At 39.1% G+C, this 14573-nt stretch overlaps 1 protein-coding gene across 2 annotated transcripts in view; it reads right to left on the bottom strand.

Moving 5' to 3' along the window:
• The window catches only part of LOC124612501 (C-1-tetrahydrofolate synthase, cytoplasmic), a 163410-nt gene that overhangs the window by 104854 nt on the left and 43983 nt on the right, over window positions 1–14573 (bottom strand). For both annotated transcript variants that reach the window (XM_047140742.1, XM_047140743.1), the window contains exon 2: window positions 4600–4667. In XM_047140742.1, coding sequence (XP_046996698.1) covers window positions 4600–4658 — 59 coding nt within the window. In that variant the 5' untranslated portion in view covers window positions 4659–4667. The remainder of the gene's footprint in view (window positions 1–4599; window positions 4668–14573) is intronic.

The following is a 14573-nucleotide window of genomic DNA, read 5'->3' as shown; positions in this document are numbered from 1 at the left end:
CTAACGAAATACTCTCCGAAGAGACAATTCATTGAAAGCTGCGTAATTCCAATTGTATCTAATAAGTGATTTCACGTAATACATTATATCTCATAAAATTTATTACTTATTTCATTTGTTTACTTGTATGTAATGTTTGTCAAATATATGTTCGAAATATTTTGCTTTCAGTAATGAAGCCATAATTAAGAAAAATTAGGTTAACATTTTTGTTTTTCAGTATTTTATAAAATATAATGTACATCCCATGTAAAAATCTTTTTTATTATATACACTAGTTTTGTTAATTTTATAATCTTGGACTGTAGTTTTGTTGTCTTCATTGTTAAAAATGTATACATAGGAAGAGCACAAGGCTCAGAAGAGGTCAGTTGGAGACAGTTTTGAGATGCAACCACTGTGTAGCACGTCTCTGCAATAATCTAATTGTTGTACTACAGTCTTGTGACTAAGTAGCCTGTTATGCGGAGTGGGCTCCCACTGAGAAGAAGTGGTGCAGTTTGTCATAAATAAACCACTATAAAACGACTTGGTACCTGGATTATTGCATGGAATTTATGTAATTTGATCCAGTTAGCAGATGAAATGGACCTGGACAACAATGGCTCCAGCAGCAGCAGCAGCAGCAGCAGGAGGAAGCAGATTACTCCAAGTTACACCAAACTAAGATATGTATGAACAATGAACTGAACTACATATGTGCCACTGCACAACTAATTACTAACGTGTAATGTTTGGAAACTGTTACAGCAGTAAACACTGGCATTTGTCTCAAAGTTATCTTTGGGTGGTGGAGTCCAAAGTGATCAAAAGATACTCCCATGATCACGCATTCTTGATGACTATGGAAGACAATTGTAATGACAAACTTTTGAGATTTCTTGTCTAAATTGAGTAATCTCTTTTAATGTCACAATTTTTGCAACAATCTCAGTCTCTCACCCCACCAGTGAAAAGCACAGTTTCGTTACATAATGGGGATATTGAACAAATACAAAGAAGAGCAGCACAGTTTGTTTGAACCGCAGGAGAGCATCATGGAAATGTTGAGACAGCTGAACTGGTAGAAACTTGAAGATAGGCACCAACTAAGCTGCAAAAGAACCAGTACTAAGTGAGGAATCTAGAAATACACTACTGCCTCCTTTGTGTTGCTCTCATATAGACAACCAAGACAAGACAGACCAAATACCGTGAGCATGAAGACATTTAAACAGTATAGATGTAAAGAGATAAAACACACCCAGCAAGCTTGCAATGTCCAATCAGAATGAAAATTTTAGCTTCTTATGAAAACCTCCATTGTCTTCATCAAGAACAATTGACCATCATCATGCTGCCAGACATGTTATTGGGTGCAGTGCTCTTTGTAATACAAATAACCCTGTGGATTTCTTTTTATTTTCTCAATGCGTGGCACCCACTTTGATACACCATAAAATTACAGCTTAAAAGTTACTGTTGCACATTCTGATCTTCATGAAATCTTTGAAGACAGTCATGTAGATACATGAGACAAGATTTTTCTTTCATCATCTATAAACATGTTTATTCACAAGGCTCATGCAGTTACTGCTTATACTCCTAAATCACAATTTTTTAATATGTAACTGTAAAAAACATGAACATATTATCCACATTTGATGTTGCAGTAAAGCTTATAACTTGTCATTCAAGAAATTAAATATTTTACTTTTGAAACAGGAACTAAGAAAATTTAATTATGCCAATGAATAAACAGAAGAACTGTGACTGAAGTCACTCTAATCTGTATTTGTACTTTTCAAGAGAATTAGTTATTTTCTTCCCTCCCTTCACCAATGTTCCCTTACAAAGAGTGATCACCTTGTAAACTGCGGATCAAGTTCTCTAATTTTACTGTTGTGAAAATTACATGGACAAGTTTGTGGGAGGAAGTAATATATTATATGACTCATCTTGAAAGGTATAGTCTTAAATTTCTAGGAACAATGCTTTTCAAAACACATAACAGCTTTTTTGTGTTAGAGGCTTCCTCTGAAGTTGCACCTGTATCTGTGGCATTCACTTTGAGCAAACCCATGATGAATCTTATAACCTTCTTACATTTATTTCTACATATAATCTTCTTACACCTACTTCTACATCCATACTTGGAAAACTGCTGTCAAGCCATTCGAAGCTCATGCAAAACTTGGCTTGCCATTTTCTCATATTATATCCCACAGAACACAGATGGAGAGCAACAGGCAGATATCATATTCCTACATTTCCAAAAGTGTCTGACATCGTGCCTCACTGCAGACTGTTGACGAAGGTAGGAGCATATGGAATAGGTTCCCAGACATGTGAATGACTTGACTTCTTAAGCAAAGAATCCAATGAGCTGTCCTCAATGGCAAGTGTTCATCAGAGACAAGGGTATCACCAGGAGTTCCCTAGGTAAGTGGGATTGGACCACTATCATTTTCTTTATACATAAATGATTTGGTTGACAGGGTGGTCAGCAATACATGGTTGTTTGCTGATGAAGGCTATGGTGTATGGGAAGGTGTCATTGAGTGACTGCAAAATGATACAAGATGGCTTAGAAGGAATTTCTAGTTGGTGTGATGTACAGCATCTAGCTCTAAATGTAGAAAAATGTAAGTTAGTGCAGATGAGCAGGAAAAACAAACATGTAACATTCAAATACAGTATCAGTAGTGACCTGCTTGACACAGCCACATCATTTACATATCTGGGCATAACACTGCAAAGTGATATGAAATGGAGAGCCTCTGAGGATCGTTGTAGGGAAGATGAATGATTGACTTTGGTTTATCGGGAGAATTTAGGGAAAGCATGCGTTATCTGTTAAGCAGACTGCATATGAGATGCTAGTGTGACCTATTCTTGAGTACTGCTTGAATGTTTGGAATCTGCTCCAGGCTGGATTAAAGGAAGACATCAAGAGGCAGGCTGTTGTTTTGCGTAAGGACTGTGAAGACAAAATGCAAGAAATTAGGGTTCATATGGAGGCTTTTATATAGTTGTTTTTCCCTTGCCCTATTTGTGACTGGAACTGAAAATGAAATGAATAGTAACAGCATGTGGTATCCTCTGTCATGCACCATACAGTGACTTGCAGAGTATGTATGCAGATGCAGATGCAGATATGTAAGTGCATGGCAGAATGTACTTCCCATACTACCATGCATTGCGATCTCATTCCATTTATAAATGAGACACAGGAAAAATGACTGCTTAAATGCCTTTGCACACACTTTACTTAGTCTAATCTTGTCTTCATGATTTCATTACTATGATTCATAACTGGTTGTAGCATATTTCGAGATACCTCACTTAATACTGGTTCCTGAAACTTTGACAGGATATGTGACAGCTATTTTCAAACACCTGTCAGTTCAGATTTTTCAGCAAACCAAAGGGACTCTAACTATTTGTGTTGCCCTTCTTCATATACAATTAATTTCCTCTGTTAGTCCTATTACATACACACTTGAGCAATAGTCTAGGATGGATCACAAAAGCATTTTGAAAGCAATCTCCTTTATACATTGACTGCATTTCCCCAGTATCTTACAAATGAACCCAAGTCTGCCACCTGCTTTACCTATGTGATCAATCCACCGTATATCAGCACAAATTGTTGAAACCAGGAATTCGTACAAGTTGACTGATTCCAATTATGATTCACTGTTATTGTAGTCTTAGGATATTATCCCATGAACTTTCTCCCAACCCTCTGTAAATCTCTTGTAGCAGGAATTCCATACACAAGAACAATATTAAAGAAAGTCCAGATAATTTTTTTTTAAACAACCTTTTCACAGATATGTTACATTTTCTTAGAATTCCTCCTACGAATCTTATCTAGATACCTACTTTCCCAGAACCTACAGTCAAATGGTTATTCAATCATAAATCCATTTCATGTCGTTTTACATACGCATACAGTTACTTATTCATATAAAATAACTACAGTATCAATTAACTCATGTGTTTCCATTTGTAACAAACTGTCACAGTATCATTGATTTTTTCAGTGGTTTCTTGTGCGACAATTGCAACTGCAAGGCCAGAACATACTTTTCTTCTGTATGTTTATGACCACAGTTAAACTTATTAACCAAAAATAAGTGGCCCTAGAGTTTTTAGTGGCAAAGCAGAGTTGATGCGAAGTTCTTCCAGAATGATTCTCATCTGCACAACTGAAAATTCTCCAAATGAAACTGTTAGGAACAATATAAAACTCACATTCTTATTCTACTTTACACAACACTAACCCTTATCAGAGTTGCCAAAATATATGTCACAGAAATTTGAAACTTCCAACAAAAGTATTGTAAGAATTGTGATTATCAACATTGACACAGTTTAACAAAATTTCTCATTTTTCACAGAAATTCATCTGACTTGTGCAACTATTTTCAGATTTGGTGATTTCTTAACTTAACCCTTATTACTATCCACAAAAATTTAATTCCTGTTTACGTCTTTACACTGTCTCATGAAACTAAACTTATACTTATTTTCTTTACTAAAATAATTCCAACATGAAAAAGTTGTATTGCTGACTGATACTGAAATGTGGAAAGTAAAACTTAATATACTTACTTTGCCACCTGCGTCCCTGAGAGAAGATTTCCATAACTATCTCCACCTGCTGAAGTCATTGCTGCAATCTGAAAATATATATTAGTGGCTTCACAATACATGTCTCTGTAAGAATAATCTTTTCAAAATATCACATTTTATTTTCACAGGAGTTCAAATACATAATGGTATGCTGAAAAGTAATGCCGCCAAAATTGTTATTCTGTTCTTAATATTGGTTGAGGTACTACAAGTCATGCATATTACTCACTCAATTTTCCTGCTTCACTAATGCAAGCTGCAGCCTCTGCCACCAGAGGGCTCTGTATTATTAGTGTGTAAGATGTCAGTGTGTAACATAAGTTTGTTGGTGCACGAGAAGCAGTGTGTTGTAATCTAGTTTCTAACTGCAGAAAACACTTCTCCAATTGAAATCCACAGAGAATGAAGGCTGTATACATTGATGATTGTATTGATATCCGTAATTTGCAACAATCTATTGCCTTGAATTCACTGCCATGGATCTTCCACCACACAGATCCAACTTGATCCCACCTGATTTTGATTTCATCTGTTTCCAAAATTTAAAGAACACCTTTCGAGGACTTAACTTCAGTACTGATGAAGCAGTAGTGTAAACGAAGGTGGTGATGTGGCACTGTCAATAAAGTCAAACATTCTACAGTGACAGTATAACAAAGTGGTCTCTCATTGAGAGAAATATGTCCATAACCAGAACAATTAAATTGCAAAATAAATATGCAGACATGAAGAATAAAGACGCAGAATAAAGTTTGTTTCATTTAAAATGCTTTAAGAGTTTTCACATAAAAGTTCTGAGGCACTACCTTTCAGAATCCAATTGTTACCAACAAAACTGTAACCTTCATTTAATAAATAATAATATACTTTTCTTTCACTGAAATTATTTCTGTCACATTTTTAAATAAGCTTATGAGATCATCAAGGCAAGATTTACAAAGTATATAGTTTTAACTCTTTCTTATTTATATCCCATCATTTTGAATGCCATTTCTGCTTAATAGGATCCAGATAAAATGAAAAATGGTTTATAACGCATTAGGTTGCAATAGCCTAATTCAGAAGTCAAACTGCAATCAATAGTTGAAAATCCTTCATCACCAGAACTGTCATGTCTCTTTAAGAATGAAATGTGTCCTACACACAAATGTAAACCATCAGAAGAACAAAACAATTACACACCTAGAAACAAAACCAATGAGGTCAAACAGTAGCTGTGGCAGAAATACCAACACGCTTAATTCATTGACCACAAAATTCAATGATAACTTACTAACAATCAACAGACATTGTAAGTTACAAAGTCTAAGAAACTGCTAGATGCAAATGCATTATATTTGCTCCAACAAAAACTGTACTCACCAAGGACAGACAATTATTTCAAAAACTTCCTGGCAGATTAAAACTGTGTGCCGGACCGAGACTCGAACTCGGGAAGGTAGGAGACGAGGTACTGGCAGATGTAAAACTGTGAGGACGAGGTGTGAGTCATGCTTGGGTAGCTCAGTTGGTAGAGCACTTGCCCGTGAAAGGCAAAGTTCCCGAGTTCGAGTCTCAGTCTGGCACACAGTTTTAATCTGCCAGGAAGTTTCATATCAGCGCACACTCCGCTGCAGAGTGAAAATCTCAATCTGGAGTTATTTCAAAGTCTCAACTCCTACACAGATTACAAAAATATTTTTTTACACAGACCATTTGTTGTGTGAGGAGCAGAAGTCACACAAACAACAACATAGGAGTAAAATAATTGCCCTGGTGCGAGTAGGGCTCATACTCTGAGGGTTACACACAAACTTAATTATGTATATAGACAGCTCATCCATCCAGGGAATTGAGAATCTCAATCATTTTTGGATAACAAATGACAAAATAAATACATTTTTCATATGATATGACTACCTACAAATTAACTTTTCTTTCCCCCCCCCCCCCCCCCCTGCAGGGAGGAGGTGATAGCACAATGGGGGAGCTGCAGAAACTGTTGGGTGGACAGTGGCAGGATAGTGGGTTATTGTAGGTTGATGCTGGGATTATTTTGGAAGCAGAGAATGCATTGTAAGGATAACTCCCATCTGCACAGTTCAGAAAAGCTAGTGGTAGAGGAGAAGGTCCATATGGCCCAGGTTGTGAAGCCACCACTAAAATCAAGCACGTCATGTTCATCCGTATGTTGTGCCATAGGATGGTCTACTTTGCTCTTGGCCACAGTTTGGTGGTGGGTGGTCATTCTGGTGGACAGCTGGTTTGTAATCTTATCAATTCAAGAACCTGTGCAATGATGGCAGCAGAGCTGGTATATCACGTGGCTGCTTTCACAGGTGGCTCAGCTTCTGATGGGGTAGGATATGCCTGGGACAGGATTGAAATAGTAAGTAGTAAGCGCCGGGTGAGTGGGTTGGGCAGGTCTTACACATGGGTCTCCCATGGAAATATGATCCCTCTGGCAAGGGGTTGGGGATTGATATAGGGATAGGCTAGGATGTGGAAGTTAGGTGGGCACCAGGAATACTTTAAGGAAGGAGATGTGGGAAAGATCTTGGGCTGGATGCCCTTCATTTCAGGGCATGATAATTGTAATTCAAGCCATGATAATTGGTAATCCAAGCCCTGATGAAGGATGTGGTTCAGTTGTTCTAGTCCAGGGTGGTATTGGGTGATGAAGGGGGTGCTCCTTTGTAGCTAGTTCTGGGGGTGGTAGGAGGATTGAGACTGTATGAGGAAATGGCACAGGAGATCTGTTTGCTGACTAGGTCTGGCAGACTGACCGTCCGTGAAGGCCTTGGTAAGACCTCCAGAACAACGAGCAAGAAAGTTCTCGTCATTGCACATACGCTGTCTGTGGGTGGCCAGACAGTATGGAGGGATTTTTTGTTGTGGAAGGGATGACCACTCTTGAAATGCAGGTACTGTTGATAATCAGTGGGTTTAATGTGCACAGAGATGTGGATCAAGCGAGAGGAGGAGGTCAACACCCAGGAAGGTAGCATGCTGGGTTGAGGAGGACCAGCTGATGCAAATGGGAGAGAAGGTGTTGAGGATGTGAAGGAATTGGGCAGAGTGTCTCAGCCCTGAGTCCAGGCTATGAAGGTATCATCCCTGGGCCTGAACCAGACTAGGAGTTCGACATTCTGAGAGGATAGGAAGGTCTCCTCTAGATGATCCATAAACATGTGGGCAATGGAGGTTGCCATGAGAGTGTCATGGGGTTCCCCATGGCTGTGCCATGCATTTGGTGTTATAAGTTCCCCTCAAAGCAGAAGTAGTTGTAAGTTAGGGTGATGTTATTAATGTGTATGTGGAATGAGTAGTCAGTTTAGAGTCTGTTGGGAAAGGTCTGGAGTCTGTTGGGATAGATAGTGTTCAATAGAAGCTAGACCACTGGCTCAAGGGATGTTGATTTACAAGTATGGGGTGTCAACAGTAACAAGTAGGGATCCTGGAGGTAAATGGGGTGGGGATGGTGGAGAACTGGTGAAGAAAGTAATTGGTATCTTTGATGTGAGAAACAAGATTATGGGCAATTGGTTGGAGCTGTTGGTCAATGAGAGCCAAAATTCTTTCAGTGGGGGCACAATAACCAGTGACAATTGGGTGTCCAGGGCTGTTAAGTTTCTGGATTTTGGGGGAACTTGTAGAAGGTACCTTTTCTTGCTGACAGTACGAGTAATATAACAGATGATGATAAACAGAACGCCGAAATTCTAAACCTAGCTTTCAAAAACTCATTTATGGTAGAGGACTGCAGCACCATTCCCCCTTTCAATTATCGAACAAACACAAGGATGGCCGACATAGTGTTTAGAGTATCCGGGATTCTAAAACAGTTAAGATCCTTAGACACCAGGAAGGCATCTGGCCCAGACAGTATCCCCGTAAGATTATATGTTGACTATCCTACAAATATAGCACCATTCTTATCCATCATCTATCAGAGATCATTGAAACAGCAGAAAGTTCCACGGGACTGGAAGAAGGCCCAGGGTAGAAAATTGGATGCACATAATTACTGGCCAATTTCACTGACATCTATTTGTTGTAGAATCATGGAACATATTTTGTGTTCAGACATAATGACCTTTCTAGACTCTGAGAAGTTCATCTGCAGAAACCAGCACAGTTTTAGGAAACAGTTGTCATGGAGACACAGCTGGTCCTCTTTGTGCATGATATACAACAGGCTCTAGACACTGGCTCCAAGGTTGAAGCCATATTTCTCAACTTTCGAATGGCGTTTGACTCAGTTCCACACTGTTGCTTGCTCCAAAAAGTGCGCGCTTACGGTGTATCTGATGGCATATGTGGTTGGATAGAAAGTTTTCTAACAGACAGGGTGCAGTATGTCGTCCTGAATGGGGTGGCTCAACAGAAATAAGCATAACTTCAAGAGTGCCTCAGGGCAGCATAATAGGTCCACTGCTTTTTACAATTTACATTAACGATCTGGTTGATGGTATTGGCAGTGACATTAGACTGTTTGCTGATGATGCTGTAGTCTACAGGAAAGTAGTATCACACAAAAGCTGTGAACAAATCAATGAGGATTTGCAGAAAACAAATGCGTGGTGTAATGACTGGCAGTTATCTCTCAATATTAGTAAGTGTAACCTACTGCATGTAACAAGGCGAAAATCCCCGTTAATGTATGAGTACAAAACAAATGCCCAGTCTTTGAAAGTGGTAACATCTGTCACGTATCTGGATGTGACTATTCAAAATGATCTCAAATGGAATGATCAGATTACACAAGTAACGAGCAAGGTGAACTCTAGATTGCGGCTTATTAGTAGAATTGTGAAGTGATGCAGTCCTTCAACAAAGTAAATTGCTTACAATACGTTAGTTCGTCCAGTCTTAGAGTATTGTTTATCTGTATGAGACCCTTACCAGTTGGGTCTGATTCAAGAGATTGGGAAGGCCCAAAGAAGAGCGGCAAGATTCATGACTGCTACATTTAGCCATTGTAAGAGCGTTACAAATCTCATAAAAAGTTTGAAGTGGGACACACTTGCAGATAGATGACGTACTAAATGGAAGGGGCTGCTCATTAAATTCCAAAATCCGATCTTCACCAAGGATTACCAATCGCATAATGATCCCCATTCAAATATAAAGGAAATTAAAGCTTGTACTGAGGCATTTAGACAGTGATTTTTTCATTGAGCAATCCATGAGTGGAACAGAAGGGGTGGGGGGATGGGGGGGGGGGGGGGGGGGGGCGGGGAATATGACCTTGGTGCAAATTGTGTCCTCCGCCACACACCGCTTGGTGCCTAGCGGAGTATATATGTAGATGTAGAAGATCATTGTGCAGGGTGTTATATGAGTGAGAAGGGAAATGGACTCAAGGGAGAAGTTGTGGAAAGGTCTAAGGCTTTAAGCAGGAGTTGGATGTTACATGAAATTTCTAGGATTGGAACACTCTGCTACAGTTTATAGGCGGAGGTGTTAGATAATAGGCAGAGTCACTATTATTGTCAATGAGAGTGGTGGAACATTTGTCCACAGGTGGGATGATTAGTTTAGGATTTGTTTTGAGGTTGTGTATGGCTGTCCTTTCTTCTGTTGAAAGAATAATGCTGTTAGGAAAGGGTGCTGGAGAAAGATAGTGAGGCAAAATTGGAATAAGGAATTCCTGGATGGTGACCACGGGATGGTTAGTTGGGAGGGGGTGGGGTGGGGTGAGGATCATGGTTGGATGGTGATATCAATTGGGGGAGGCACAGTTCAACGTTGGGATTAGGTTGGCTGTGGTTAAAGGGATTCCTGGCCAAGAAGTGTTTCCACTGCAGGAATCGGGAAAAGGAGATTAGGTCTTTGCCACCATGGTTAAAGATGAGGGCTTAAGGTGAGGCCTATGAGCAAAGTAGACCACTTTGTGGCACATCATGCAGCTGGATGTAACATGCTTGATTCTAATGGCTGCTTCACAATCTAGGCCATCAGGATCCCTCCCTCCACCACTAGCTTTCCTGAACTTCACAGAGGGGAGTTGTCCTTACAACACATTATCCGCTCCCAAAATTTTTCCAGCCTCAACCTACGATAATCTACTGTCCCCAAAACCTCCAACCAATAGTTTCTGTCCCGTCTGTCCCAATACCTCCTCCCTATTTATGGCCCTCACCCTCACTGTGTACCGCACTGTGCCAACGCAACCACCCATCTTTCCCCTTCCCTGCTTTTCTCTTTTTCCACTCCTCATTTCCCCTCCCCTCTCCTCCCCTCCATGCCGCCCTGCTGCAAGCCCTCCTGATGCTCCTCTCCTCCCCTCCCCACCTCTCTGCTGCAAGCCCTCCTGATGCTGCACCTGGTGGCAGTCTCATCACGCCTCTATCTAGTCCCTGTGAGCTCTGCCAGACTGTGTTCTTCTCTCTCCCAACTGTACACTGCTATCCCTTCCCTTCCACTCCCCCTGCAGACTGCTACTTTCGTTCAACATTAGAGTTGCATGCTGAACCAAGCTGCTGGCGATGGTGGTCATGTGTGGATGAAGTGTGCTTGCTTGTATGAATGAAAAGTGTGTGTGTGTGTGTGTGTGTGTGTGTGTGTGTGGGCGCGCGCGCGCGTGTGCATGCGCACGCACTTACGTGCGTTTCCGTTTCCTTTTCTGAAGAGGGCTATTGCCAAAAGCTAAATGTGTAACAGTCTTTTTGTTATGCTTTTCTGGAACTCAGCATGTCATCTCGATGATTATTAGCAATCTGTCCTTTTCCTTATATTGTTGATACTCCAATCTAGATTTCCGATTATTTGATTTTGCCTAACAGCTTTTCTTCCAACCCGTAACTCTGTGATTTTTTCCTTTGTTACTATTCTCTAAAGCATCACTCTTCTCAGCATCGATTCTCTCTCTTCTTTCCTGTGTTTATTCATTGCATTCCAAATGACACACGCATTCACTTCCGAGCCTCGTTGCATCAACAATCTCATCCACACACAACATATGGCTACATGACCATGGATTGTTGGTGTAGCATCTCATGCACCAAATATTTCCCAACAGCTATTATTATTATTTCCTTCACTTTCTCAGACGTTAAGTCCGGTTAAAAATGGAGTGACGCGGACCTTGATCAAGCGTCACTTCCTATTAACTGTACGGTATATGTTATATTGCATGTAGGAACTTTCGGGTAATTGAACATGTATCAATAATTACGGATTTCTGTAGTTGTATATATATGTTTGGATGTAGCTGTATTGCATTGATGTACTGGTGGATATTGTGTGGTATGACTCCTGTAGTTGATAGTATAATTGGTATGATGTCAACTTTATCCTGATGCCACATGTCTTTGACTTCCTCAGCCAGTTGGATGTATTTTTCAATTTTTTCTCCTGTTTTCTTTTGTATATTTGTTGTATTGGGTATGGATATTTCGATTAGTTGTGTTAATTTCTTCTTTTTATTGGTGAGTATGATGTCAGGTTTGTTATGTGGTGTTGTTTTATCTGTTATAATGGTTCTGTTCCAGTATAATTTGTATTCATCATTCTCCAGTACATTTTGTGGTGCATACTTGTATGTAGGAACGTGTTGTTTTAAAAGTTTATGTTGTAAGGCAAGCTGTTGATGTATTATTTTTGCAACATTGCCATGTCTTCTGGGGTATTCTGTATTTGCTAGTATTGTACATCCGCTTGTGATGTGATCTACTGTTTCTATTTGTTGTTTACAAAGTCTGCATTTATCTGTTGTGGTATTGGAATCTTTAACAATATACCTGGTGTTTATTGTTTGATCCTGTATTGCAATCATGAATCCTTCTGTCTCACTGTATATATTGCCTTTTCTTAGCCATGTGTTGGATGCGTCTTGATCGATGTGTGGCTGTGTTAGATGATACGGGTGCTTGCCAAGAAGTGTTTTCTTTTTCCGATTTACTTTCTTCGTATCTGTTGATGTTATGTGATCTAAAGGGTTGTAGAAGTGGTTATGAAATTGCAGTGGTGTTGCCGATGTATTTATATGAGTGATTGCCTTGTGTATTTTGCTAGTTTCTGCTCGTTCTATAAAGAATTTTCTTAAATTGTCTACCTGTCCATAATGTAGGTTTTTTATGTCGATAAATCCCCATCCTCCTTCCTTTCTGCTTAATGTGAATCTTTCTGTTGCTGAATGTATGTGATGTATTCTATATTTGTGGCATTGTGATCGTGTAAGTGTATTGAGTGCTTCTAGGTCTGTGTTACTCCATTTCACTACTCCAAATGAGTAGGTCAATATTGGTATGGCATAAGTATTTATAGCTTTTGTCTTGTTTCTTGCTGTCAATTCTGTTTTCAGTATTTTTGTTAGTCTTTGTCTATATTTTTCTTTTAGTTTTCTTTAATATTTGTATCATCTATTCCTATTTTTTGTCTGTATCCTAGATATTTACAGGCATCCGTTTTTTCCATCGCTTCTATGCAGTCGCTGTGGTTACCCAATATGTAATCTTCTTGTTTAGTGTGTTTTCCCTTGACTATGCTATTTTTCTTACATTTGTCTGTTCCAAAAGCCATACTTATATCATTGCTGAATCCTTCTGTTATCTTTAGTAATTGGTTGAGTTGTTGATTTGTTGCTGCCAGTAGTTTTAGATCATCCATGTATAGCAAATGTGTGATTTTGTGTGGGTATGTTCCAGTAATATTATATCCATAATTTGTATTATTTAGCATGTTGGATAGTGGGTTCAGAGCAAGGCAGAACCAGAAAGGACTTAATGAGTCTCCTTGGTATATTCCACGCTTAATCTGTATTGGCTGTGATGTGATATTATTTGAATTTGTTTGGATATTAAGTGTGGTTTTCCAATTTTTCATTACTATGTTAAGGAACTGTATCAATTTAGGATCTACTTTGTATATTTCCAATACTTGTAGTAACCATGAGTGGGGTACACTATCAAAAGCTTTTTGGTAATCAATGTATGCGTAGTGTAGCGACCTTTGTTTAGTTTTAGCTTGATATGTCACCTCTGCATCTATTATCAGTTGCTCTTTACATCCTCGTGCTCCTTTGCAACAGCCTTTTTGTTCTTCATTTATAATTTTGTTCTGTGTTCTTTGTGTCATTAATTTCTGTTTAATGACTGAAGTTAATATTTTGTATATTGTTGGTAGGCATGTTATGGGGCGATATTTAGCTGGGTTCGCTGTGTCTGCTTGATCTTTAGGTTTCAGATAAGTTATTCCATGTGTAAGTGTATCAGGGAATGTGTATGGGTCTGCAATGTAACTGTTAAATAATTTACTTAGATGTGAATGTGTTGAGGTGAACTTCTTTAACCAGAAATTTGCTATTTTATCATTTCCAGGGGCTTTCCAATTGTGAGTAGAATTAATTGCTTGGGTGACTTCATGTTGCAAAATTATCACTTCAGGTATTTGTGGTATCATCTTGTATGTGTCTGTTTCTGCTTGTATCCACCGTGCATGCCTGTTATGTTGTACCGGGTTTGACCATATGTTGCTCCAGAAGTGTTCCATGTCTGTTATGTTTGGTGGATTGTTTATTTTAATGTGTGTGTTATCTATTGTCTGGTAAAATTTCTTTTGGTTTGTGTTGAATGTTTGGTTTTGTTTCCTTCTATTTTCACTTTTTTTGTATCTTCTGAGTCGTTTGGCGAATGCTTGTAATTTCTGCTTCTTTTCATCTAATTGCTGTGTCGCTTCTTGTTGTGAGATTTTACCTAACCTTTTTTGTTTTTTTTCCGATATTTCATTTCTTATAAATTGTGTTAGCTGTCCAATGTCTTTTCTCAGTTTTTCTATTTTGATCTGTAGCCTGTGTTGCCATGCTGGTTTTGTGGGTTTCTTCTGTTTGTTGGTTGGTTCTGATCTCTGCCTAGTGTGTATGTTTAGTGTAGTGAGTGCTCCTATATAAACCAGTAGTTGTAACTCTTCCATAGTTGTTTTTTTCATTTATTTTGTTGTGTATGATTGTGTTGATAGTTTTTATTGTTGTT

This window comes from Schistocerca americana, chromosome 4, assembly GCF_021461395.2.
Source record: "Schistocerca americana isolate TAMUIC-IGC-003095 chromosome 4, iqSchAmer2.1, whole genome shotgun sequence".
NCBI classification, from domain to species: Eukaryota; Metazoa; Arthropoda; class Insecta; order Orthoptera; family Acrididae; genus Schistocerca; species Schistocerca americana.
This window is presented reverse-complemented; position numbering and strand designations above follow the sequence as displayed.